A 27,929-nucleotide genomic window follows, 5' to 3' on the forward strand; every position below is an offset into this window, starting at 1 on the left:
CGCTCAGACCACACGGACAGGACCGCTGAGCACACACGGACAGGACCGCTCAGACCACACGGACAGGACCGCTGAGCACACACGGACAGGACCGCTCGGCACACACGGACAGGACCGCTCGGCACACACAGACAGGACCGCTCGGCACACACAGACAGGACCGCTCGGCACACACGGACAGGACCGCTCAGACCACACGGACAGGACCGCTGAGCACACACGGACAGGACCGCTCAGACCACACGGACAGGACCGCTGAGCACACACGGACAGGACCGCTCGGCACACACGGACAGGACCGCTCAGACCACACGGACAGGACCGCTGAGCACACACGGACAGGACCGCTGAGCACACACGGACAGGACCGCTCAGACCACACGGACAGGACCGCTCAGACCACACGGACAGGACCGCTCAGACCACACGGACAGGACCGCTGAGCACACACGGACAGGACCGCTCAGACCACACGGACAGGACCGCTCAGACCACACGGACAGGACCGCTGAGCACACACGGACAGGACCGCTGAGCACACACGGACAGGACCGCTCAGACCACACGGACAGGACCGCTCAGACCACACAGACAGGACCGCTCAGACCACACAGACAGGACCGCTGAGCACACACGGACAGGACCGCTCAGACCACACGGACAGGACCGCTCAGACCACACGGACAGGACCGCTGAGCACACACAGACAGGACCGCTCAGACCACACGGACAGGACCGCTGAGCACACACGGACAGGACCGCTCAGACCACACGGACAGGACCGCTGAGCACACACGGACAGGACCGCTCAGACCACACGGACAGGACCGCTCAGACCACACGGACAGGACCGCTCGGCACACACGGACAGGACCGCTGAGCACACACAGACAGGACCGCTCGGCACACACGGACAGGACCGCTGAGCACACACGGACAGGACCGCTCAGACCACACGGACAGGACCGCTCGGCACACACGGACAGGACCGCTCAGACCACACGGACAGGACCGCTCAGACCACACGGACAGGACCGCTCAGACCACACGGACAGGACCGCTGAGCACACACGGACAGGACCGCTGAGCACACACGGACAGGACCGCTGAGCACACACGGACAGGACCGCTCAGACCACACAGACAGGACCGCTCAGACCACACAGACAGGACCGCTGAGCACACAGACAGGACCGCTGAGCACACACGGACAGGACCGCTCAGACCACACAGACAGGACCGCTGAGCACACGGACAGGACCGCTGAGCACACACGGACAGGACCGCTGAGCACACACGGACAGGACCGCTCAGACCACACGGGCAGGACCGCTCAGACCACACGGACAGGACCGCTGAGCACACACGGACAGGACCGCTCAGACCACACGGACAGGACCGCTGAGCACACACGGACAGGACCGCTCGGCACACACGGACAGGACCGCTCGGCACACACAGACAGGACCGCTCGGCACACACAGACAGGACCGCTCGGCACACACGGACAGGACCGCTCAGACCACACGGACAGGACCGCTGAGCACACACGGACAGGACCGCTCAGACCACACGGACAGGACCGCTGAGCACACACGGACAGGACCGCTCGGCACACACGGACAGGACCGCTCAGACCACACGGACAGGACCGCTGAGCACACACGGACAGGACCGCTGAGCACACACGGACAGGACCGCTCAGACCACACGGACAGGACCGCTCAGACCACACGGACAGGACCGCTGAGCACACACGGACAGGACCGCTCAGACCACACGGACAGGACCGCTCAGACCACACGGACAGGACCGCTGAGCACACACGGACAGGACCGCTGAGCACACACGGACAGGACCGCTCAGACCACACGGACAGGACCGCTCAGACCACACGGACAGGACCGCTGAGCACACACGGACAGGACCGCTCGGCACACACGGACAGGACCGCTCGGCACACACGGACAGGACCGCTCAGACCACACGGGCAGGACCGCTCAGACCACACGGACAGGACCACTCAGACCACACAGACAGGACCGCTGAGCACACACGGACAGGACCGCTGAGCACACACAGACAGGACCGCTCAGACCACACGGACAGGACCGCTCGGCACACACGGACAGGACCGCTCAGACCACACGGACAGGACCGCTCGGCACACACGGACAGGACCGCTCAGACCACACGGACAGGACCGCTCAGACCACACGGACAGGACCGCTGAGCACACACGGACAGGACCGCTCAGACCACACGGACAGGACCGCTGAGCACACACGGACAGGACCGCTGAGCACACACGGACAGGACCGCTCGGCACACACGGACAGGACCGCTCAGACCACACGGACAGGACCGCTGAGCACACACGGACAGGACCGCTCAGACCACACGGGCAGGACCGCTCAGACCACACGGACAGGACCGCTGAGCACACACGGACAGGACCGCTCAGACCACACGGGCAGGACCGCTCAGACCACACGGACAGGACCGCTCAGACCACACGGACAGGACCGCTGAGCACACACGGACAGGACCGCTCAGACCACACGGACAGGACCGCTCGGCACACACGGACAGGACCGCTCAGACCACACGGACAGGACCGCTGAGCACACACGGACAGGACCGCTGAGCACACACGGACAGGACCGCTCAGACCACACGGACAGGACCGCTCAGACCACACGGACAGGACCGCTGAGCACACACGGACAGGACCGCTCAGACCACACGGACAGGACCGCTCGGCACACACGGACAGGACCGCTGAGCACACACGGACAGGACCGCTCAGACCACACGGACAGGACCGCTCAGACCACACGGACAGGACCGCTGAGCACACACGGACAGGACCGCTGAGCACACACGGACAGGACCGCTCAGACCACACGGACAGGACCGCTGAGCACACACGGACAGGACCGCTGAGCACACACGGACAGGACCGCTCGGCACACACGGACAGGACCGCTCGGCACACACGGACAGGACCGCTCAGACCACACGGACAGGACCGCTGAGCACACACGGGCAGGACCGCTCAGACCACACGGACAGGACCGCTGAGCACACACGGACAGGACCGCTCGGCACACACGGACAGGACCGCTGAGCACACACGGACAGGACCGCTGAGCACACACGGACAGGACCGCTCAGACCACACGGACAGGACCGCTGAGCACACACGGACAGGACCGCTGAGCACACACGGACAGGACCGCTCGGCACACACGGACAGGACCGCTGAGCACACACGGACAGGACCGCTCGGCACACACGGACAGGACCGCTCAGACCACACGGGCAGGACCGCTCAGACCACACGGACAGGACCGCTGAGCACACACGGACAGGACCGCTGAGCACACACGGACAGGACCGCTCAGACCACACGGACAGGACCGCTGAGCACACACGGACAGGACCGCTGAGCACACACGGACAGGACCGCTCGGCACACACGGACAGGACCGCTCGGCACACACGGACAGGACCGCTCAGACCACACGGACAGGACCGCTGAGCACACACGGACAGGACCGCTGAGCACACACGGACAGGACCGCTCGGCACACACGGACAGGACCGCTGAGCACACACGGACAGGACCGCTGAGCACACGGACAGGACCGCTCAGACCACACGGACAGGACCGCTCGGCACACACGGACAGGACCGCTCAGACCACACGGACAGGACCGCTGAGCACACACGGACAGGACCGCTCAGACCACACGGACAGGACCGCTGAGACCACACGGACAGGACCGCTGAGCACACACGGACAGGACCGCTCAGACCACACGGACAGGACCGCTGAGCACACACGGACAGGACCGCTCAGACCACACGGACAGGACCGCTCGGCACACACGGACAGGACCGCTCGGCACACACGGACAGGACCGCTCAGACCACACGGGCAGGACCGCTCAGACCACACGGACAGGACCGCTCAGACCACACGGACAGGACCGCTGAGCACACACGGACAGGACCGCTGAGCACACGGACAGGACCGCTGAGCACACACGGACAGGACCGCTCAGACCACACGGACAGGACCGCTGAGCACACAGACAGGACCGCTCAGACCACACGGACAGGACCGCTGAGCACACACGGACAGGACCGCTGAGCACACACGGACAGGACCGCTGAGCACACGGACAGGACCGCTCAGACCACACGGACAGGACCGCTCGGCACACACGGACAGGACCGCTCAGACCACACGGACAGGACCGCTGAGCACACACGGACAGGACCGCTGAGCACACACGGACAGGACCGCTCAGACCACACGGACAGGACCGCTGAGCACACACGGACAGGACCGCTCGGCACACACGGACAGGACCGCTGAGCACACACGGACAGGACCGCTGAGCACACACGGACAGGACCGCTCAGACCACACGGACAGGACCGCTGAGCACACACGGACAGGACCGCTCAGACCACACGGACAGGACCGCTCAGACCACACAGACAGGACCGCTGAGCACACACGGACAGGACCGCTCGGCACACACGGACAGGACCGCTCAGACCACACGGACAGGACCGCTCAGACCACACGGACAGGACCGCTGAGCACACACGGACAGGACCGCTCAGACCACACGGACAGGACCGCTGAGCACACACGGACAGGACCGCTGAGCACACACGGACAGGACCGCTCAGACCACACGGACAGGACCGCTCGGCACACACGGACAGGACCGCTCGGCACACACGGACAGGACCGCTCAGACCACACGGACAGGACCGCTCGGCACACACGGACAGGACCGCTGAGCACACACGGACAGGACCGCTCGGCACACACGGACAGGACCGCTCAGACCACACGGACAGGACCGCTGAGCACACACGGACAGGACCGCTCGGCACACACGGACAGGACCGCTCGGCACACACGGACAGGACCGCTCAGACCACACGGACAGGACCGCTCAGACCACACGGACAGGACCGCTGAGCACACACGGGCAGGACCGCTCAGACCACACAGACAGGACCGCTGAGCACACACGGACAGGACCGCTGAGCACACACGGACAGGACCGCTCAGACCACACGGACAGGACCGCTGAGCACACACGGGCAGGACCGCTCGGCACACACGGACAGGACCGCTCAGACCACACGGACAGGACCGCTCAGACCACACGATCTGGACACACAGCAGCGGGCGGTCTTACCCGGCTGAGGCGGGACACGGCCAGGGACACACTGACCGGGGACAGACAGGACACACAGACAGGACACACAGCGGCGGGCGGCGGGTGGTCTCACCCTGCTGAGGCGGGACACGGCCAGGGACACGCAGGTCTTGAACTCGTCGGGGTTTTTCTGGCTCAGGCAGGTGATGAGGGAGATGGCAGCGGTCACCACGCCCTGGACAGGCAGGCAGGGGGGAGTGAGCGAGGACAGGGACAGAGAGGAGAGCAACGCGCCTGTCTGCACGTGCTGCTCAGTCAGAGTCTCTCAGTGTCCAGTGTCTCACTATGTGCTGGTCAGTCAGAGTCTCTCAGTGTCCAGTGTCTCTCTACCCACGTGCTGCTCAGTCAGAGTCTCTCAGTGTCCAGTGTCTCACTATGTGCTGGTCAGTCAGAATCTCTCAGTGTCCAGTGTCTCTCTACCCACGTGCTGGTCAGTCAGAGTCTCTCTTTGTCCAGTGTCTCTCTCAGTGTGCAGTGTCTCCCTGCGCATGTGCTGGTCAGCAGTGTCTCTCTCAGTGTCCAGTGCCTGTCTCTCTCAGTGTCCAGTGCCTGTCTCTCTCAGTGTCCAGTGTCTGTCTCTGTCTCTCAGTGTCCAGTGCCTGTCTCACCATGTGCTGGTCGTTCAGCAGGTGCACGACCCGGGACGTCCACTCCCCCATGTGGACGAGGTCGGGGGAGGTCTTGTAGAGGCGCAGGAGACACAGGGCCGCACTCTGCTTCACGCTGTCCATCGTGTCCCTGCGAACAGGGCAGCGGGACACTTAGCACCGGCCCGCCCAGCGCCCCCGACCCCCCAGCGCCCCCCAGCGCCCCCCCAGCGGGAAGTCGGGGTCACCCACCCGGCCACCAGGATGCGGGGGATGTCGGCGGCGAAGGCCTCGGCCATCTCGCGGCTGCCCACGTTGGCGATGCAGTGCAGCGCCAGGCACATGAAGGTGGGGTTGCGGCTGGACAGGTCGTTCTTGATGGCGTTGTTGATGAGCCGGATCAGCTCGCTGTTGGAGTTCACCAGCACCGAGATGAACAGGTACCCCTGGGGCGCAGAGGGCAGGAGCGGGTCAGCACCCGGGCGGGAGAGCGCGGCGCGGCGCGGCGCGGCGCAGAGGGGCGCTGCTGTGATTAACCCTGCGGTGTCGGGGCGCTGCTGTGTCGGGGCTCTGCTGTGATGTCGGGGCGCAGTGCGAGCAGCGCTGCGGTGTCGGGGCGCGGGGCGGGCAGCCCTGCGGTGTCGGGGCTCTGCTGTGATGTCGGGGCGCAGTGTGAGCAGCCCTGCGGTGTCGGGGCTCTGCTGCGATGAGCCCTGCGGTGTCGGGGCTCTGCTGTGATGTCGGGGCGCGGGGCGGGCAGCCCTGCGGTGTCGGGGCTCTGCTGTGATGTCGGGGCGCGGTGCGGGCAGCCCTGCGGTGTCGGGGCTCTGCTGTGATGAGCCCTGCGGTGTCGGGGCTCTGCTGTGATGTCGGGGCGCGGGGCGGGCAGCCCTGGGGTGTCGGGGCTCTGCTGTGATGTCGGGGCGCGGGGCGGGCAGCCCTGGGGTGTCGGGGCGCGGGGCGGGCAGCCCTGCGGTGTCGGGGCTCTGCTGTGATGTCGGGGCGCGGGGCGGGCAGCCCTGCGGTGTCGGGGCTCTGCTGTGATGTCGGGGCGCGGTGCGGGCAGCCCTGCGGTGTCGGGGCTCTGCTGTGATGAGCCCTGCGGTGTCGGGGCTCTGCTGTGATGTCGGGGCGCGGGGCGGGCAGCCCTGGGGTGTCGGGGCTCTGCTGTGATGTCGGGGCGCGGGGCGGGCAGCCCTGGGGTGTCGGGGCGCGGGGCGGGCAGCCCTGCGGTGTCGGGGCTCTGCTGTGATGTCGGGGCGCGGGGCGGGCAGCCCTGGGGTGTCGGGGCTCTGCTGTGATGTCGGGGCGCGGGGCGGGCAGCCCTGCGGTGTCGGGGCTCTGCTGTGATGTCGGGGCGCGGGGCGGGCAGCCCTGGGGTGTCGGGGCTCTGCTGTGATGTCGGGGCGCGGGGCGGGCAGCCCTGGGGTGTCGGGGCTCTGCTGTGATGAGCCCTGCGGTGTCGGGGCTCTGCTGTGATGTCGGGGCGCGGTGTGAGCAGCCCTGGGGTGTCGGGGCTCTGCTGTGATGTCGGGGCGCGGTGTGAGCAGCCCTGCGGTGTCGGGGCTCTGCTGTGATGAGCCCTGCGGTGTCGGGGCTCTGCTGTGATGTCGGGGCGTGGGGCGAGCAGTCCTGGGGTGTCGGGGCTCTGCTGTGATGTCGGGGCGCAGGGCGGGCAGCCCTGGGGTGTCGGGGCTCTGCTGTGATGAGCCCTGCGGTGTGGGGGCTCTGCTGTGATGTCGGGGCGCGGGGCGGGCAGCCCTGGGGTGTCGGGGCGCGAGGCGGGCAGCCCTGCGGTGTGGGGGCTCTGCTGTGATGTCGGGGCGCGGTGTGAGCAGCCCTGCGGTGTCGGGGCTCTGCTGTGATGTCGGGGCGCGGGGCGGGCAGCCCTGCGGTGTGGGGGCTCTGCTGTGATGTCGGGGCGCGGTGTGAGCAGCCCTGCGGTGTCGGGGCTCTGCTGTGATGTCGGGGCGCGGGGCGGGCAGCCCTGGGGTGTCGGGGCGCGGGGCGGGCAGCCCTGGGGTGTCGGGGCTCTGCTGTGATGTCGGGGCGCGGGGCGGGCAGCCCTGGGGTGTCGGGGCTCTGCTGTGATGTCGGGGCGCGGGGCGGGCAGCCCTGGGGTGTCGGGGCTCTGCTGTGATGAGCCCTGCTGTGTCGGGGCTCTGCTGTGATGTCGGGGCGCGGGGCGGGCAGCCCTGGGGTGTCGGGGCTCTGCTGTGATGAGCCCTGCTGTGTCGGGGCTCTGCTGTGATGTCGGGGCGCGGGGCGGGCAGCCCTGGGGTGTCGGGGCTCTGCTGTGATGAGCCCTGCGGTGTCGGGGCTCTGCTGTGATGTCGGGGCGCGGGGCGGGCAGCCCTGTGGTGTCGGGGCTCTGCTGTGATGTCGGGGCGCGGTGTGAGCAGCCCTGGGGTGTCGGGGCTCTGCTGTGATGTCGGGGCGCGGTGTGAGCAGCCCTGCGGTGTTGGGGCTCTGCTGTGATGTCGGGGCGCGGTGTGAGCAGCCCTGTGGTGTCGGGGCTCTGCTGCGATGAGCCCTGCGGTGTCGGGGCTCTGCTGTGATGTCGGGGCGCGGGGCGGGCAGCCCTGGGGTGTCGGGGCTCAGCTGTGATGTCGGGGCGCAGTGCGAGCAGCCCTGGGGTGTCGGGGCTCTGCTGTGATGTCGGGGCGCGGTGTGAGCAGCCCTGCGGTGTCGGGGCTCAGCTGTGATGTCGGGGCGCAGTGCGAGCAGCCCTGGGGTGTGGGGGCGCGGGACAGGCAGCCCTGGGGTGTCGGGGCGCGGGGCGGCGGCTCTTACGATCTGCTTCTCGGTGTACTTGTTGGAGCTCAGCAGGTTGACCGCCTCCATGTGGCCGAAGTCGATGTCGTGGCCCAGCAGGAAGATGAAGAGCAGCTTGCAGACGTACTTCTTCTTGCTGTAGCCGTCCAGCGCCTTGTCGCCCTTGAACTTGGAGCGGATGTTGGCCAGCTCCTTGTTGATGCGCTTGATCTCCGCCTCCTTGCTCTTGCCTGGGGGAGACAGGGGTCACAGGTGCTACAGGGGCTCTGGGGGTCTTCACTCAGGGGTTAAAGGTCAGCGTGAGGACAGTAACTGGCTCAGTTCAGTCCCTGAGACCCCAGTCCTTCAGGGGCTCTGGGGGTCTTCAGTCAGGGGTTAAAGGTCAGTGTCAGTTAAAGTGCAGTGTCCTGCAGGTTGAAATGAACAAGAAACCCTGTAGCTCTAGAGATCTGTGTTCGTCTAGTCTGCCTGTCTGACAGTCCCTCCTGCTGTCTGATCCCACACCTTCCTGTCCTGCAGCTGTCCTACAGAGACAGGAGCAGGGGGAGACAGGGGACAGGACACAGGAGACAGGAGACAGGAGCAGGAGGAGACAGGGGACAGGACACAGGAGACAGGAGAGAGAGGAGCAGGAGGAGACAGGGGACAGCAGCAGGGGGAGACAGAGGACAGGGGACAGCAGCAGGGGGAGACAGGGGACAGGGGACAGGAGCAGGGGGAGATGAGGGGAGACAGGAGACAGGAGACAGGAGCAGGGGGAGACAGGAGCAGGGGGAGATGAGGGGAGACAGGAGAGAGGAGACAGGAGCAGGGGGAGATGAGGGGAGACAGGAGACAGGAGACAGGAGCAGGGGGAGACAGGGGACAGGACACAGGAGACAGGAGAGAGAGGAGCAGGGGGAGATGAGGGGAGACAGGAGCAGGGGGAGACAGGAGCAGGGGGAGATGAGGGGAGACAGGAGCAGGGGGAGATGAGGGGAGACAGGAGCAGGGGGAGACAGGAGCAGGGGGAGATGAGGGGAGACAGGAGCAGGGGGAGACAGGAGCAGAGGGAGATGAGGGGAGACAGGAGCAGGGGGAGATGAGGGGAGACAGGAGACAGGAGCAGAGGGAGATGAGGGGAGACAGGAGCAGGGGGAGACAGGAGCAGGGGGAGACAGGAGACAGGAGCAGGGGGAGACAGGAGCAGGGGGAGATGAGGGGAGACAGGAGACGGGAGACAGGAGCAGGGGGAGACAGGAGCAGAGGGAGATGAGGGGAGACAGGAGACGGGATACAGGAGCAGGGGGAGACAGGAGCAGGGGGAGATGAGGGGATACAGGAGCAGGGGGAGACAGGAGCAGGGGGAGATGAGGGGAGACAGGAGCAGGGGGAGACAGGAGCAGAGGGAGCAGAGGGAGATGAGGGGAGACAGGAGCAGGGGGAGACAGGAGACAGGAGCAGGGGGAGATGAGGGGAGACAGGAGCAGGGGGAGACAGGAGCAGGGGGAGATGAGGGGAGACAGGAGCAGGGGGAGATGAGGGGAGACAGGAGCAGGGGGAGACAGGAGCAGAGGGAGATGAGGGGAGACAGGAGCAGGGGGAGACAGGAGACAGGAGCAGGGGGAGATGAGGGGAGACAGGAACAGAGGGAGATGAGGGGAGACAGGAGACGGGAGACAGGAGCAGGGGGAGACAGGAGACGGGAGACAGGAGCAGGGGGAGACAGGAGACAGGAGACAGGAGCAGGGGGAGACAGGAGACGGGAGACAGGAGCAGGGCACCCCAGCCCCCGACACTCACAGTTCCGGATGTCGGAGATGAAGACGGCTAATCCGCGCATCCCGTCTCCCTTCGACACCGCCGGCATCTTGGCTGCGGGGCTGCGGGCGAGGCGCGGCGGGGGCTCCCGGAGCGGTCCGGTCACGTCACGTCACGGACACGGACACGGACAGGCGCTGCGGCAGGACCGGGCACAGGGGCGGCCGCACGGATCCTCGCCCTGCTCTCGGCCTGGTCCGGACTGGAGCGAACCTGCGGATCGGCGCGTTTCTCTCGCTTTTCCGCCCGTTTTCGCCGCCGGACCGGCCGCCCGAGTCTCTCGCGGTCCTGAGGGGGGGCTCGTGACTCGCCGGGCTCGCTCTCGCGCTCGCTCGCTCGCTCGCTCGCTCGCTCTTCCCTCTCGTGCCGGAGTCTCGCGCGGACACGGACGCCTGTTCCCTGCTGCTCGGGGCTCGGGCTCGGGCTCGCGCTCCCTCCCCTCTCTCCCTCTCTCGCCGCATTGGGAAAGACAGGGAGGCGGGATTGGTGTTTCCATGGCCACCGGGCCCTCTCCGCCCCGCCTCCTTTCAGAGTCTCGCCAGGCTATTGGTTCGGCCGCCCGCCATTCAAGCTGCTATTGGCCCAAGACTGGGAATAGCGGCTTATTATTAGCAATAATGTCAGCATTATTTGTTTTCTCTTTCAAGGACGAAGAATAGACAATAAGCCTGCTTTGTTTCATATAAGGATACAGAAAAACGTTCACACGGAAATAGGAAACCCTCTCTTTGCGTTTGAAAAGAGGCGGTGGCGCGGGGCTGCAGATCAAAGCTGGAAAGGTGTCGGTCCGCGGCAGGCCGCGTGACGAGCTCCCGGCGAAGTGCCGCAGCTTCACGTGCGCACCGGGCGTTCAGTCTGCGGCCCTCAGCGCTGTACTGGGGTTTTACCCCGATCTCACTGTGCTTTACTGCACTGTACTGGGCTTTTACCCTGATCTCACTGGGCTCTACTGCGCTGTACTGGGCTTTTACCCTGATCTCACTGGGCTCTACTGCGCTGTACTGGGGTTTTACCCCGATCTCACTGTGCTTTACTGCACTGTACTGGGCTTTTACCCTGATCTCACTGGGCTCTACTGCGCTGTACTGGGGTTTTACCCCGATCTCACTGTGCTTTACTGCACTGTACTGGGCTTTTACCCTGATCTCACTGGGCTCTACTGCGCTGTACTGGGGTTTTACCCCGATCTCACTGTGCTTTACTGCACTGTACTGGGCTTTTACCCTGATCTCACTGGGCTTTACTGCGCTGTACTGGGGTTTTACCCTGATCTCACTGTGCTTTACTGCACTATACTGTGTTTTTACCCCGATCTCACTGGGCTCTACTGAGCTGTACTGGGCTTTTACCCTGATCTCACTGGGCTTTACTGCGCTGTACTGGGCTTTTACCCTGATCTCACTGTGCTTTACTGCGCTGTACTGGGCTTTTACCCTGATCTCACTGGGCTCTACTGCACTATACTGTGTTTTTACCCCGATCTCACTGTGCTTTACTGCACTGTACTGGGCTTTTACCCTGATCTCACTGGGCTTTACTGTGCTGTACTGGGCTTTTACCCTGATCTCACTGGGCTCTACTGCACTATACTGTGTTTTTACCCCGATCTCACTGGGCTCTACTGAGCTGTACTGGGCTTTTACTCTGATCTCACTGTGCTTTACTGCACTGTACTGGGCTTTTACCCTGATCTCACTGTGCTTTACTGCACTATACTGTGTTTTTACCCCGATCTCACTGGGCTCTACTGAGCTGTACTGGGCTTTTACCCTGATCTCACTGTGCTTTACTGCACTGTACTGTGCTTTACTGCACTGTACTGTGTTTTTACCCTGATCTCTCTGGGCTCTACTGAGCTGTACTGTGTTTTTACCCCGATCTCACTGGGCTCTACTGAGCTGTACTGGGCTTTTACCCTGATCTCACTGGGCTTTACTGAGCTGTACTGGGCTTTTACTCTGATCTCACTGGGCTTTACTGCACTGTACTTGTCTTTTACCCTGATCTCACTGGGCTTTACTGCGCTGTACTGTGTTTTTACCCTGATCTCACTGGGCTCTACTGCGCTTTTACCCTGATCTCACTGGGCTTTACATGATTTGCAGTACTTGTACCGTGCTTTATGATATCACTTGTAGTAATATGCGCATTTAATTCAGCTCCACGACATATCCCCAGAATTGTTGTTGCTGTGAATTTTCATAATTATAATGCATGAATCTTGCAGTGGGAGTGGCCGATTAAAAAAATTGCATTCAGCATCATACACATGTTTGACGACCCATATAAAACATTATTTTCTCTGTCTGCTGTTAAACCGCTATATGACGTCATATTCGTCCGTCCCCACCGGTCCTTAGAACCCGCCCCTCAGCACGGCTCCCTGAAGACGATTGGCTGTTGCCGAGCCACGAAAGAGGCAGAAACGATTGGCTGTTCCCTGGAAGCAGAAGCCCACTGATTGGTCTAGTTACCAGTCAATCAACCAGAAGCTGATCTCTTACTCGCAACAGACCCGCCTTCCGGAGGATTTAAATTCTTTAAAGAAAATCCCGCCGGTATGGATGGCTATGCATTCCTATCCACGGTGGTGACAATCTTTATTTTTATGACCCGATGCACGTTTACATAAAGCTAAATTCCTGTTTTAACTCTGCTGCGTGTGCCCTGCATTTGAGATTTTTTTTGCTTTTGAAAATAACAGTTACTCTTGATAGTAAGAATAATAAGACGCGCAGCTGGGGTCAGAAAACACAGTTCTGGCGCAATTATTCGGCGTTTTCAAAACATGAGGGGTGTCAGTTTGCCGAATGAAAACTAAACTGCACGGACGTTTCTGTCTCCTGCCTGATTTGTTCGGAACACGAGCCGAGCGGCGATGCAGAGCCCGAAACCGGTCTCCCCCTGCAGGCGCGGAGATTTACAGTCTCTGCAGCTGAGTGACTCACCAGGGGCGGGCAGGAAGCCGGTGGGCGGTGCCCGGCGGTGACTGGCGGCCGCCCTGTCCAATCGCTGTGCCGCTTTATCCGAATGCGCCATGGATGTGGGCGGGGCCGGAGGCAGCCAGCACGGCGGGCTGGGACAAGGGGTTTGACCAATGGGAGGTCTGCGCTGGCGGAAGAGGGGCCGCCCCGTGGGCGTGGCCCGGGCGCCGTGGCCCAATCAGGGCGCCGGGCCTGGGTTTTGGAGCCGGCGGGGGGGCGGGACCAGAAGGTGCGTGTGGGGCCGCGGAGCAGCAGACGGAGACTCGAAATGGCGGAGAACGCAAGCATGGAGGTGAGCGGCCTGGCGGCGTGTGCGGGCCGGGCAGGGGGCCGAGCCGCAGCGGGCCGGGGACCCGGGCGGCGAGGGCCCGGCCGGGCCGGTCCGGTCCGGCCCGGTCCGGGGGGGATCGGGGCGCGGAGGCGGACGGGGCGCCAAGCGCGTCTCTTTGTTGGGTCGCTGTGCGTGCCGGAGCGTCCGCGTCCATTTTAGCTCGGTTCCCCCCCGGGTCCTGGCGGGGCGCAGCGGGCGGGGACCGGGGGCGTCGGTCCGGCCCGGTCCCGGTGCCGCTCGCAGTGGGCTCGGCTGGAGCAGGGGGGGCCGGACCCCCGAGCTCGGCGTGGGGCGCGTCGTGACGGGTCTCGCCCGGGGCTTGAGCCCGAGTCCGTGGGGAGGAGGAGTGGGGCGGTGAATTCGGACACGCGTGGGGAAGCCCGTGTGTCCCTGCCACCGTAGGTCCAGGCGGGCGCCTCGTGGCGTGGGGGCGCTTTGTGTCCACTGAGCCTGTAGCGGCGCACGTGGGTCCGTGTTCTTTATTCCCCGTGGCGGTTCGGGCCCTCGTGCTGTCGGGGGGGGGGGCGGGGTGGCGTGTTCCGGGCCGGCGCGTACCCACGCCATGAGTGGGTTGCCAGCGCCAGCCGGTCACACACAAAGACGGGGGGGGGGGTGGGTGGGACGCGCGCACGAGGCGGCGAGCTCACGTGTCAGCAGTCGCTGTTACCAGCGGGCACGAGGCCTCCCACGTTGTGGGTGCGCGCGCTTGGTGGTGGTGGTGGTGGGGGGGGTCACTGGAGTTCGTGGGCGTGAGACGAGATAGATCGCGTGGAGCTGTAGGGTGCCCACGTGTGCCCCCCACTCCTCCGTGCGTGGTAAGGGCTGATCGGGGAGGGGGAGGGGTTGATCGGGAAGGGGGGGGGGGTGATCGATGGGGCTGATCGGGGAGGGGGGGGTCCAGTCCAGCGCAGGTCCGCTCTGTGACCAGTGGGGGCGCTGCTGGGGTCCCGGGGGGAGTGTGTCACCTGTGTGCAGCCCAGCTCATGCTCACTCCTGTCTCTCTCTCCTCTTTCTCCTCCCTCCCGTCTCTCCCCTCTCTCCTCTCCTGTCTCCCGTGTCCCTGTGTGTCCAGGTGTCCCAGGGGGAGAGCTCAGGAAAGCCCTCGGCGGAGGACATGACCTCGAAGGATTACTACTTCGACTCCTACGCGCACTTCGGCATCCACGAGGTAGGCCCCCGGCCCGGCCCGGTCCCCTCGGACCCGCGCCAGCAGGAGACGGGCGGGGCGGGGAGGCTCGTGCGGCCTGGCGACTCTGTCGATGGCCCGTGGGGTTTTCTGCTCGTGGGTGTGAAAGACAGGAGAACTCGGGGGGCTGCAGAGAGCTGTGTCCGCGATCCGCCAGGTGATCCTCGGAGCGGACCGTGTCCCCTCGGAGAACGCCACTGCGCTCCCAGCGAGACCCCAGATCGGTCGCCGCAGGGAGCTCAGAATTATAAACGGCCCGGGCTGCAGAGAGAGACGACACAGGCGCGTCCTGTCTCATCCTGCTGGCTGCAGCACTGGTACAGTCCACGAGCTGTTGGACAGCTGTCTGTTCCTCAGGCTGGGACAGGAGATCACACACTGTATTATTATTATTGAGAGACAGGCTCACTGTCTGTTCCTCAGGCTGGGACAGGAGATCACACACTGTATTATTATTATTGAGAGACAGGCTCACTGTCTGTTCCTCAGGCTGGGACAGGAGATCACACACTGTATTATTATTATTGAGAGACAGGCTCACTGTCTGTTCCTCAGGCTGGGACAGGAGATCACACACTGTATTATTATTACTGAGAGACAGGCTCACTGTCTGTTCCTCAGGCTGGGACAGGAGATCACACACTGTATTATTATTATTGAGAGACAGACTCACTGTCTGTTCCTCAGGCTGGGACAGGAGATCACACACTGTATTATTATTATTGAGAGACAGGCTCACTGTCTGTTCCTCAGGCTGTGACAGGAGATCACACACTGTATTATTATTATTGAGAGACAGGCTCACTGTCTGTTCCTCAGGCTGGGACAGGAGATCACACACTGTATTATTATTATTGAGAGACAGACTCACTGTCTGTTCCTCAGGCTGGGACAGGAGATCACACACTGTATTATTATTACTGAGAGACAGGCTCACTGTCTGTTCCTCAGGCTGGGACAGGAGAACACACACTGTATTATTATTGAGAGACAGACTCACTGTCTGTTCCTCAGGCTGGGACAGGAGATCACACACTGTATTATTATTATTGAGAGACAGGCTCACTGTCTGTTCCTCAGGCTGGGACAGGAGATCACACACTGTATTATTATTATTGAGAGACAAGCTCACTGTCTGTTCCTCAGGCTGGGACAGGAGATCACACACTGTATTATTATTATTGAGAGACAGGCTCAGTGTCTGTTCCTCAGGCTGGGACAGGAGAACACACACTGTATTATTATTATTGAGAGACAGGCTCACTGTCTGTTCCTCAGGCTGGGACAGGAGATCACACACTGGGCTCCCAGCACAGTTCCCTTCCCCCCTCTCCCAGTAGTAATGATTCTGTCAGGTGTGGAAATTCTGGGATTAGATGCAGATGCAACATCTTGGCGATTGTAATCAGCTTCTGATATAAATTGTTTCCTTCAGTCATGCGGTTGAGTCATTGTGTCGGATTCTGTTCCTATTTTGATGCAGGGAAGACCTGTCTAGCAGGTCAGCCGACAGTGCTGTGTGCTTTAACTAGGAACAGAGTGCAGATTGGAGAGAGGCGGCTCTGTCCCGCCCTGGGGAACCTCTGTTAAACCAGACCGCTCCGGAAACGATGTGAAATGAGCTTTTATTGAGGTCGGTCAACTGTTCTGCTGTTAGAAAAAGGCAGCAGGAAGAAATTAGAATGGAGAAAAATCACAACAAAAAACTCAATACGCGTCTGTATTAAGCCCTCTCTCTCTCTCTCAGTGCAGTGTTAATGTACTGGAGTGTCCAGTCAGTGTGTCTGTATTAAGCCCTCTCTCTCTCTCTCTCAGTGCAGTGTTAATGTACTGGAGTGTCCAGTCAGTGTGTGTGTATTAACCCCTCTCTCTCTCAGTGCAGTGTTAATGTACTGGAGTGTCCAGTCAGTGTGTGTGTATTAACCCCTCTCTCTCTCAGTGCAGTGTTAATGTACTGGAGTGTCCAGTCAGTGTATCTGTATTAACCCCTCTCTCTCTCAGTGCAGTGTTAATGTACTGGAGTGTCCAGTCAGTGTGTGTGTATTAACCCCTCTCTCTCTCAGTGCAGTGTTAATGTACTGGAGTGTCCAGTCAGTGTGTGTGTATTAACCCCTCTCTCTCAGTGCAGTGTTAATGTACTGGAGTGTCCAGTCAGTGTGTGTATTAACCCCTCTCTCTCTCAGTGCAGTGTTAATGTACTGGAGTGTCCAGTCAGTGTGTCTGTATGAACCCCTCTCTCTCTCAGTGCAGTGTTAATGTACTGGAGTGTCCAGTCAGTGTGTGTGTATTAACCCCTCTCTCTCTCTCAGTGCAGTGTTCATGTACTGGAGTGTCCAGTCAGTGTGTCTGTATGAACCCCTCTCTCTCTCAGTGCAGTGTTAATGTACTGGAGTGTCCAGTCAGTGTGTCTGTATGAACCCCTCTCTCTCTCAGTGCAGTGTTAATGTACTGGAGTGTCCAGTCAGTGTGTCTGTATTAACCCCTCTCTCTCTCAGTGCAGTGTTCATGTACTGGAGTGTCCAGTCAGTGTGTGTGTATTAACCCCTCTCTCTCTCTCAGTGCAGTGTTAATGTACTGTAGTGTCCAGTCAGTGTGTGTGTATTAACCCCTCTCTCTCTCAGTGCAGTGTTAATGTACTGGAGTGTCCAGTCAGTGTGTCTGTATGAACCCCTCTCTCTCTCAGTGCAGTGTTCATGTACTGGAGTGTCCAGTCAGTGTGTGTGTATTAACCCCTCTCTCTCTCTCAGTGCAGTGTTAATGTACTGTAGTGTCCAGTCAGTGTGTGTGTATTAACCCCTCTCTCTCTCAGTGCAGTGTTAATGTACTGGAGTGTCCAGTCAGTGTGTCTGTATGAACCCCTCTCTCTCTCAGTGCAGTGTTAATGTACTAGAGTGTCCAGTCAGTGTGTGTGTATTAACCCCTCTCTCTCTCAGTGCAGTGTTAATGTGCTGGAGTGTCCAGTCAGTGTGTCTGTATTAACCCCTCTCTCTCTCTCTCTCAGTGCAGTGTTAATGTACTGGAGTGTCCAGTCAGTGTGTCTGTATTAACCCCTCTCTCTCTCAGTGCAGTGTTAATGTACTGGAGTGTCCAGTCAGTGTGTGTGTATTAACCCCTCTCTCTCTCAGTGCAGTGTTAATGTACTGGAGTGTCCAGTCAGTGTGTCTGTATGAACCCCTCTCTCTCTCAGTGCAGTGTTAATGTACTGGAGTGTCCAGTCAGTGTGTCTGTATGAACCCCTCTCTCTCTCAGTGCAGTGTTAATGTACTGGAGTGTCCAGTCAGTGTGTGTGTATTAACCCCTCTCTCTCTCAGTGCAGTGTTAATGTACTGGAGTGTCCAGTCAGTGTGTCTGTATTAACCCCTCTCTCTCTCAGTGCAGTGTTCATGTACTGGAGTGTCCAGTCAGTGTGTGTGAACCCCTCTCTCTCTCGCTCTGCTGTAGGAGATGCTGAAGGATGAGGTCCGCACCCTGACCTACAGGAACTCCATGTTTCACAATAAGCACCTGTTCAAGGACAAAGTGGTGCTGGATGTGGGCAGTGGGACTGGGATCCTCTGCATGTTCGCCGCCAAGGCTGGCGCCAAGAAAGTCATCGGGGTGAGTCCCCCTCCCGCTGGGTCCCCCCGTCTCCTGTCCTCCCCGCCGGGTCGGGGGTGTCTCCTCTCTCCCCTCCGCCCTTCCCGGGCTGTGTGTCTCCTCTCTCCCCTCCGCCCTTCCCGGGCTGTGTGTCTCCTCTCTCCCCTCTGCCCTTCCCGGGCTGTGTGTCTCCTCTCTCCTCTCTCCTCTCTCCGCCCTGCCCGGGCCAGGTGTGTGTCTCCTCTCTCCTCTCTCCGCCCTGCCCGGGCCAGGTGTGTGTCTCCTCTCTCCTCTCTCCGCCCTGCCCGGGCTGTGTGTCTCCTCTCTCCTCTCTCCGCCCTGCCCAGGCCAGGTGTGTGTCTCCTCTCTCCTCTCTCCGCCCTGCCCGGGCCAGGTGTGTGTCTCCTCTCTCCTCTCTCCGCCCTGCCCGGGCCAGGTGTGTGTCTCCTCTCTCCTCTCTCCGCCCTGCCCGGGCCAGGTGTGTGTCTCCTCTCTCCTCTCTCCGCCCTGCCCGGGCTGTCTCTCTCCTCTCTCCTCTCTCCTCTCTCCGCCCTGCCCGGGCCAGGTGTGAGTCTCCTCTCTCTTCTCTCCGCCCTGCCCGGGCCAGGTGTGTGTCTCCTCTCTCCGCCCTGCCCGGGCTGTGTCTCTCCTCTCTCCTCTCTCCTCTCTCCTCTCTCCTCTCTCCGCCTTGCCCGGGCTGTGTCTCTCTCCTCTCTCCTCTCTCCTCTCTCCGCCTTGCCCGGGCTGTGTGTCTCTCCTCTCTCCTCTCTCCTCTCTCCTCTCTCCTCTCTCCTCTCTCCTCTCTCCGCCCTGCCCGGGCTGTGTCTCTCCTCTCTCCGCCCTGCCCGGCCCAGGTGTGTGTCTCCTCTCTCCTCTCTCCTCTCTCCTCTCTCCTCTCTCCTCTCTCCGCCCTGCCCGGGCCGTGTGTCTCCTCTCTCCTCTCCCCGCCCTGCCCGGGCCGTGTGTGTGTCTCCTCTCCCCTCTCTCCTCTCTCCGCCCTTCCCGGGCTGTGTGTCTCTCCTCTCTCCTCTCTCCGCCCTGCCCGGGCCGTGTGTGTGTCTCCTCTCCCCTCTCCTCCCCGCGGTGCCCTGACTCCTGTCCCTCTCGCGCAGATCGAGTGCTCCAGTATCTCGGACTACGCTGTGAAGATCGTCAAGGCCAACAAGCTGGACCACAGTGAGTCCCCCGTCCTGGGGTCACGCCCGCGGGCTCTGGGGGGCTGGGAGACGCGTGGGGGGCGTCTCCCCAGTGAAGAGACGCGGGGAGACGCCCGGGCTGTCCGGGGGCCTGTGTTGTTTCACAGTGGGGTGCCTGGGCACCCGCGTTCCCGGTACCCCGGCAGTTTCAGCCCGTGGTGGGGGGCGGGAGCGCTCCGCCAGGGGAGGGATTAGATCAGGAATGGGGGCGCTCCGACACCCCTCTGGAAGTCAGTGTCCTGCCGGCCTGGGAGCCCGGAGCGGTGCCCTCCCCCCCCCCCCCCCACTTTCCTCCTGCACCCCTGACTCGCCCCCCCCACAGCCGCCGGGCCTGTCTCCCTGCCCTGGGAGCGCCAGGCCGGGAGGGGAGGTGCTGGGGGACGGCGGCTCTCCGTCGCCGAGCCAGAACCGGGTCAGAACCGGATCCGAGCGCGAGCGGTCCTCTCGCCTGGCTCGAGCCCAGGAGGGGGAGGAGGGTGACGATGCTCCCCCCCCCCCCCACTGCTGCAGCCTGTGTGAGATAGACCTGCAGTCCTGGTCTCCTCTCTCCTCTCTCTCCCCCGAGCTGTGACGCTGTCGACCTCTCCTCTCTCCTCTCCTCTCTCCTCTCTCTTCTCTCTCCCCCAAGCTGTGACGCTGTCGATCTCTCCTCTCTCTCTCCCGAGCTGGAACGCTGTCGACCTCTCTCCTCTCTCTCTCCCGAGCTGGAACGCTGTCGACCTCTCTCCTCTCTCCTCTCTCCTCTCCCCCGAGCTGTGACGCTGTCGATCCCTCTCTCCTCTCTCCTCTCTCCTCTCCCGAGCTGGAACGCTGTCGACCTCTCTCCTCTCTCCTCTCTCTCCCCCGAGCTGTGACGCTGTCGACCTCTCCTCTCTCCCGAGCTGGAACGCTGTCGACCTCTCTCCTCTCTCTCTCCCGAGCTGGAACGCTGTCGACCTCTCTCCTCTCTCTCTCCCGAGCTGGAACGCTGTCGACCTCTCTCCTCTCTCCTCTCTCCTCTCCCCCGAGCTGTGACGCTGTCGATCCCTCTCTCATCTCTCCTCTCCCGAGCTGGAACGCTGTCGACCTCTCTCCTCTCTCCTCTCTCCTCTCTCCTCTCTCCCCCCCGAGCTGTGACGCTGTCGATCCCTCTCTCCCAGTTGTGACCATCATCAAGGGGAAGGTGGAGGAGGTGGAGCTGTCCGTGGAGAAGGTCGACATCATCATCTCCGAGTGGATGGGCTACTGCCTCTTCTACGAGTCCATGCTCAACACCGTCATCTACGCCCGCGACAAGTGGCTGGTGAGCTGCCCGCGCTTCCCAGACCCCTGCCTCAGGGAGTCCCTCTGTCCCCCTGTCCTGGGCAGTCCTTGTCCCCGTGGACTGGACAGTCCATGTCCCTCTGTCCATCTATCCTGGAGACTCCCTGTCCCTGTGGTCTGGACAGTCCATGTCCCTCTGTCCATCTGTCCTGGAGATTCCATGTCACTGTGGTCTGGACAGTCCATGTCCCTCTGTCCATCTGTCCTGGAGACTCCCTGTCACTGTGGTCTGGACAGTCCCTGTCTCTCTGTCTGTCTGTCCGTCCTGTAGACTTCCTGTCCCTGTGATCTGGACAGTCCATGTCCCTCTGTCCATCAGTCCTGGACACTCCCTGTCCAAGAGGGTTTCTGTCCCCCTGTCCGAGAGGGTTTCTGTCCCCCTATCCCTCTGTCCCGAAGCCCCCCTGTCCCAGCTCCTCACTGCTCTGGTGACGAGCGCTGCCCCCGGAGATCCGGTGGGATTGTTCTGGCTCGGTTTCCGAGCCCGCGCCGGTTGTGCTGACCGGTTCCTTGGCCGCGCCTTCTTGAGGAAGTCCTGGCCTGCGTGGCGTCTGGGCTCTGACCCGCTCCGTGGGACTGGTACAGCTCAGTGCGGGGGGGTGCTGTTACACGGGATGACCACAAGGGGGCAGCATCGTGTCAGGAGCAGCGGCCCCCTCTGACCACATCAGGCCAGCTGACCTGACACTGTAGCCGAGACACGGGATCGTTACCAGATACTGGCCCGGCTCGTTGAGGGGAGTCTGACCTGTGGGGTCGGCGATGTGCAGTTCTCTCACAGTCTCTCTCTTCCTCCTCCCTGTTCCAGAAACCGGACGGCTTGATTTTCCCTGACAGAGCAACCCTGTACGTCACAGCTATCGAAGACAGGCAGTACAAGGACTACAAGATACACTGTGAGTCTGAACCCACCCCCTTCAGTGTCCAGTCAGTGTGTCTGTATTAACCCCTCTCTCTCTCAGTGCAGTGTTAATGTACTGGAGTGTCCAGTCAGTGTGTGTGTATTAACCCCTCTCTCTCTCAGTGCAGTGTTAATGTACTGGAGTGTCCAGTCAGTGTGTGTGTATTAACCCCTCTCTCTCTCAGTGCAGTGTTAATGTGCTGGAGTGTCCAGTAAGTCAGTGTGTCTGTATTAACCCCTCTCTCTCTCTCTCAGTGCAGTGTTAATGTACTGGAGTGTCCAGTCAGTGTGTGTGTATTAACCCCTCTCTCTCTCAGTGCAGTGTTAATGTACTGGAGTGTCCAGTCAGTGTGTCTGTATTAACCCCTCTCTCTCTCAGTGCAGTGTTCATGTACTGGAGTGTCCAGTCAGTGTGTCTGTATTAACCCCTCTCTCCCTCAGTGCAGTGTTAATGTACTGGAGTGTCCAGTCAGTGTGTCTGTATGAACCCCTCTCTCTCTCAGTGCAGTGTTAATGTACTGGAGTGTCCAGTCAGTGTGTGTGTATTAACCCCCCTCTCTCTCTCAGTGCAGTGTTAATGTACTGGAGTGTCCAGTCAGTGTGTGTGTATTAACCCCTCTCTCTCTCAGTGCAGTGTTCATGTACTGGAGTGTCCAGTCAGTGTGTCTGTATTAACCCCTCTCTCTCTCTCAGTGCAGTGTTAATGTACTGGAGTGTCCAGTCAGTGTGTGTGTATTAACCCCTCTCTCTCTCAGTGCAGTGTTAATGTACTGGAGTGTCCAGTCAGTGTGTGTGTATTAACCCCTCTCTCTCTCAGTGCAGTGTTAATGTACTGGAGTGTCCAGTCATTGTGTCTGTATTAACCCCTCTCTCTCTCAGTGCAGTGTTAATGTACTGGAGTGTCCAGTCAGTGTGTGTGTATTAACCCCTCTCTCTCTCAGTGCAGTGTTAATGTACTGGAGTGTCCAGTCAGTGTGTCTGTATGAACCCCTCTCTCTCTCAGTGCAGTGTTAATGTACTGGAGTGTCCAGTCAGTGTGTGTGTATTAACCCCTCTCTCTCTCAGTGCAGTGTTAATGTACTGGAGTGTCCAGTCATTGTGTCTGTATTAACCCCTCTCTCTCTCAGTGCAGTGTTCATGTACTGGAGTGTCCAGTCAGTGTGTCTGTATTAACCCCTCTCTCTCTCAGTGCAGTGTTAATGTACTGGAGTGTCCAGTCAGTGTGTCTGTATTAACCCCTCTCTCTCTCTCAGTGCAGTGTTAATGTACTGGAGTGTCCAGTCAGTGTGTGTGTATTAACCCCTCTCTCTCTCAGTGCAGTGTTAATGTACTGGAGTGTCCAGTCAGTGTGTGTGTATTAACCCCTCTCTCTCTCAGTGCAGTGTTAATGTACTGGAGTGTCCAGTCAGTGTGTCTGTATTAACCCCTCTCTCTCTCAGTGCAGTGTTAATGTACTGGAGTGTCCAGTCAGTGTGTGTGTATTAACCCCCCTCTCTCTCAGTGCAGTGTTAATGTACTGGAGTGTCCAGTCAGTGTGTGTGTATTAACCCCTCTCTCTCTCAGTGCAGTGTTCATGTACTGGAGTGTCCAGTCAGTGTGTGTATTAACCCCTCTCTCTCTCAGTGCAGTGTTAATGTACTGGAGTGTCCAGTCAGTGTGTCTGTATTAACCCCTCTCTCTCTCAGTGCAGTGTTAATGTACTGGAGTGTCCAGTAAGTCAGTGTGTCTGTATTAACCCCCCTCTCTCTCTCTGTAGGGTGGGAGAACGTCTATGGGTTTGACATGTCCTGTATTAAAGAAGTCGCTATAAAGGAGCCCCTAGTGGATGTTGTTGACCCCAAGCAGCTGGTGTCCAGCTCCTGCCTCATCAAGGTACCGTCTCCTGGGCTCCTGCTGAGCTCTTCTGCTGGGATCCTTCTCCGAGCAGAGTCTTCATCACACCTCTGTCTCTCGAGCGGGTTCCCAACGTGGGGCTCGTGAGTGAAGTTCTCAGCCCGCCCTGCTGCGGCCTGTGGCCTCAGGCTGGCCCCCGGTCAGCGCTGACTTGGTCTGTGTCTTCTGTCCAGGAGGTGGACATCTACACTGTGAAGATCGAGGACCTGTCCTTCACCTCCCCCTTCTGTCTGCAAGTGAAGAGGAACGACTATATCCACGCGCTGGTCACCTACTTCAACATCGAGTTCACGCGCTGTCACAAGAGGACGGGTTTCTCCACCAGTGAGTCCTGCTCTGCTAACCCCCTCCACCTCTCTCAGTGCAGTGTTAATGTACTGGAGTGTCCAGTCAGTGTGTGTGTATGAACCCCTCTCTCTCTCAGTGCAGTGTTAATGTACTGGAGTGTCCAGTCAGTGTGTGTGTATTAACCCCTCTCTCTCTCAGTGCAGTGTTAATGTACTGGAGTGTCCAGTCAGTGTGTGTGTATTAACCCCTCTCTCTCTCAGTGCAGTGTTAATGTACTGGAGTGTCCAGTCAGTGTGTCTGTATTAACCCCTCTCTCTCTCAGTGCAGTGTTAATGTACTGGAGTGTCCAGTCAGTGTGTGTGTATTAACCCCTCTCTCTCTCAGTGCAGTGTTAATGTGCTGGAGTGTCCAGTCAGTGTGTCTGTATTAACCCCTCTCTCTCTCAGTGCAGTGTTAATGTACTGGAGTGTCCAGTCAGTGTGTGTCTGTATTAACCCGCCTCTCTCTCAGTGCAGTGTTAATGTGCTGGAGTGTCCAGTGTGTGTGTATTAACCCCTCTGTCTCTCAGGTCCAGAGTCCCCCTACACTCACTGGAAACAGACAGTCTTCTACCTGGACGACTACCTCACAGTGAAGACGGGGGAGGAGATCTTCGGCACCATCAGCATGAAGCCCAACGTCAAGAACAACGTGAGTCTCTGAGCTGGCCTGGTCCGGCCCGCCTGCCCTTGGCCCGGTTCTGGTGCGGAGCAGGGGACCGTTTGTCTTCGTTCCGGTTCTGCCGGTCCTGTGGCTGCGGCTGGTATTTGAGGCGTTGTGGCCGCTGAGCCGTTTAATTGATTAACGAGCGCCTTCAGCCCCGGCCACAGGGTGGTGCTGTTGCCCCCCGGGTGGCGGAGCGAGCCCTGGGCCGGGCTGCCGGAACCGAGCCGCGGCCCGAGTTCGGCGACTGATGCCCCTGCGGTGTCCTGACTGCCCCCCTCTCTCTCTCTCTCTCTCTCCCCCCCCCCCCCCAGCGCGATCTGGACTTCACGGTGGACATCGACTTCAAGGGCCAGCTCTGCGAGGTGTCCAAGACCTCAGAGTACCGGATGCGCTAAGAGGGGCCCCGAGACCGCGGGCCCCCCCCCCCCCCCGCGTCGGCGTGGGGCCGTGCTGTCCAGTAACCCACCACCCCCCCCCCTCCCGCCGCTGTTGCCCCCTGGCCCTCCCCTCCTCGGGCCCCCCAGGTGGGCAGGGGTCAGCCGCCCCTCCAGAGGCCGAAGCCCGGGGGCTGACCCCTGCCTCCTCCTCCTCCTCCTCGCTCGGTCCGGGACCCCTGCGCTCGCCGCGGCGAAGTGGGCGGGTGTGTTTGTTCGTTGGGCTGTTTTATTTCTTGAACGACGGACTCTCTCTCTTTGTGTTGTTGTTGTTGGTTGTGTTGCTGTGGGGAGGGGGGTTGTTGGGGGCGGTGCCGTCCCGGCGCCGACGCGCGCTGGTCCTGGGACAGACCTCTTCCGGGAGGAGAGCAGGGTGTTCAGAGCCGCCTGGCGTCTCCATAGTAACGCCTCCTCCTCATCAGCAGCTGGTTGGCATGGCGATGTCATCCCCTCCCATCTCTCTCACGCGCGCGCGCGCACGCACACGCACACACACGTGTTCTTGTACCCGGGATGCACTTCCTGCGGCGAGCCCCCGGCCGGCTGTCGTGATCGTGCTCCGTCTCCTCTGTCCCAGCCCCCTCGCCGGGGGCGATGACCCCCCCCCCACCCCCACCAGCAGGGGGCGGCAGTGCGGCTCCGCAGTGTTCAGTCCGTTTTACGTTTGTTGTTTTTTTTTTTTGCTGCTTTTTTAAAAAAAACTAATAAAATAAACGGTTTGGGGTGACCTGCGTTTGGTTTTTGGGGGGGCTCTTCCTGGGGTCACCGGTGGGACGGTTACTCGGATACTCGACCGGCGGGCCAGGTGCCGGGGGTGAAAGGTCACCACAGCTCAGGATGGTTTGGGGGCTCAGTGCCCTTCAGGGATGTTTGAGGGCTTGGTGCCCCCTCCACAGGGTTTGGGGGTTCAGGGAGGTTTACGCACTGTGGGAGGTGTGGGGGTTCAGGGAGGTGTGGGGGCTCAGCAGCCTGCAGGGAGGTTTAAGCACTTGGCACTGTGGGAGGTGTGGGGGTTCAGGGAGGTGTGGGGGCTCAGCAGCCTGCAGGGAGGTTTGGACACTTGGCACTGTGGGAGGTGTTGGGGTTCAGGGAGGTGTGGGGGCTCAGCAGCCTGCAGGGAGGTTTGGGCACTTGGCACTGTGGGAGGTGTTGGGGTTCAGGGAGGTGTGGGGGCTCAGCAGCCTGCAGGGAGGTTTGGGCACTTGGCACTGTGGGAGGTGTTGGGGTTCAGGGAGGTGTGGGGGCTCAGCAGCCTGCAGGGAGGTTTGGGCACTTGGCACTGTGGGAGGCGCAGACTGGCAGGTGAGCGTTCTTGCCCGAGCTCGCTGGTCACTTGAGGCCTGGCTGTTTTCGCACGGAGAACAACAATTCTGGAATGCACTTTGATGGACAGACATCAGTATGAACTTCAGAAACACGCACAGAAAATACCAGGAACTTAACTCCTGACACGCACACGCACAACGTTCCCAGTGTGCGGTCTGATGAGAAACCAATCTCTTGTGAAAAAGATTAAACTGCACTGATCAATCAGACTGATTGACACTCTGTAATAGTATGACCCAGCATTTGACCAGCTGTCCCCCTGGTCCGACAAGACTGGACCTGAACCACTGGTCCTCCTTGTCCAACAAGACTGGACCTGAACCACTGGTCCTCCTTGTCCAACAAGACTATACTTTAACACCTGAACCAGCTCATCTGCTGTAAAACTCTGGAATGTTTGAGGTGCCTGTAAAGTTCAATACTCCATTCAAACAGGTTTATAAAGAAAACTGTGCTGTACTGCAGACACACTGACCCCTCCAGGACCAGGACTGGACAGCCCTGCTGCAGACACACTGACTGACCCCTCCAGGACTAGTACTGGATAGCCCTCCTCCAGACACACTGACCCCTCCAGGACCAGGACTGGACACCCTGCTGCAGACACACTGACCCCTCCAGGACCAGGACTGGACAGCCCTGCTGCAGACACACTGACTGACCCCTCCAGGACCAGGACTGGACAGCCCTGCTGCAGACACACTGACCCCTCCAGGACCAGGACTGGACACCCTGCTGCAGACACACTGACTGACCCCTCCAGGACCAGGACTGGACAGCCCTGCTGCAGACACACTGACCCCTCCAGGACCAGGACTGGACAGCCCTGCTGCAGACACACTGACTGACCCCTCCAGGACCAGGACTGGACACCCTGCTGCAGACACACTGACCCCTCCAGGACCAGGACTGGACAGCCCTGCTGCAGACACACTGACTGACCCCTCCAGGACCAGGACTGGACAGCCCTGCTGCAGACACACTGACCCCTCCAGGACCAGGACTGGACACCCTGCTGCAGACACACTGACCCCTCCAGGACCAGGACTGGACAGCCCTGCTGCAGACACACTGATCCCTCCAGGACCAGGACTGGACAGCCCTGCTGCAGACACACTGACTGACCCCTCCAGGACCAGGACTGGACAGCCCTGCTCCAGACACGCTGACCCCTCCAGGAGCAGGACTGGACAGCCCTGCTGCAGACACACTGACTGACCCCTCCAGGACCAGGACTGGACAGCCCTGTTTCTCATGTTGTCTTGTGACTGCAGGTTCACCCACACAGAAGTACCAGGGTTTCCCCTGCATGGCATGATAACAACCTTGGGTTCCATATCGTGAGCACAGGCTAACCAGCCTTTGAGAAGACCGGTGCTTTCCACAAAAACCC

The 27,929-nt window shown here is 60.8% G+C and overlaps 2 protein-coding genes across 4 annotated transcripts in view; one reads left to right on the plus strand and one right to left on the minus strand.

The window, feature by feature from the left end:
- The window catches only part of ap2a1 (adaptor related protein complex 2 subunit alpha 1), a 53,866-nt gene extending 43,019 nt beyond the window's left edge, over positions 1 to 10,847 (minus strand). For all 3 annotated transcript variants that reach the window (XM_088923762.1, XM_088923761.1, XM_088923760.1), the window contains exons 1-5: positions 10,397 to 10,847; positions 8,633 to 8,844; positions 6,092 to 6,285; positions 5,861 to 5,990; positions 5,326 to 5,427 (exon numbers count right to left, since the gene is read on the minus strand). In XM_088923762.1, coding sequence (XP_088779888.1) covers positions 5,326 to 5,427; positions 5,861 to 5,990; positions 6,092 to 6,285; positions 8,633 to 8,844; positions 10,397 to 10,463 — 705 coding nt within the window. In that variant the 5' untranslated portion in view covers positions 10,464 to 10,847. The remainder of the gene's footprint in view (positions 1 to 5,325; positions 5,428 to 5,860; positions 5,991 to 6,091; positions 6,286 to 8,632; positions 8,845 to 10,396) is intronic.
- A 2,757-nt stretch (positions 10,848 to 13,604) lies between these two features.
- On the plus strand, positions 13,605 to 25,937 carry prmt1 (protein arginine methyltransferase 1). The gene is made up of 10 exons (XM_088923066.1): positions 13,605 to 13,690; positions 14,802 to 14,897; positions 18,357 to 18,512; positions 19,604 to 19,667; positions 20,827 to 20,969; positions 21,798 to 21,885; positions 23,647 to 23,762; positions 23,957 to 24,107; positions 24,640 to 24,761; positions 25,088 to 25,937. The coding sequence occupies exons 1-10, from the start codon at positions 13,667 to 13,669 to the stop codon at positions 25,169 to 25,171; spliced, it is 1,044 nt and encodes a 347-aa protein (XP_088779192.1). The 5' UTR covers positions 13,605 to 13,666; the 3' UTR covers positions 25,172 to 25,937.
- The last annotated feature ends 1,992 nt before the right edge of the window (positions 25,938 to 27,929 follow it).

Source organism: Atractosteus spatula, chromosome 8 (genome assembly GCF_055471065.1).
Source record: "Atractosteus spatula isolate fAtrSpa1 chromosome 8, fAtrSpa1.hap1, whole genome shotgun sequence".
NCBI lineage: Eukaryota > Metazoa > Chordata > Actinopteri > Semionotiformes > Lepisosteidae > Atractosteus > Atractosteus spatula.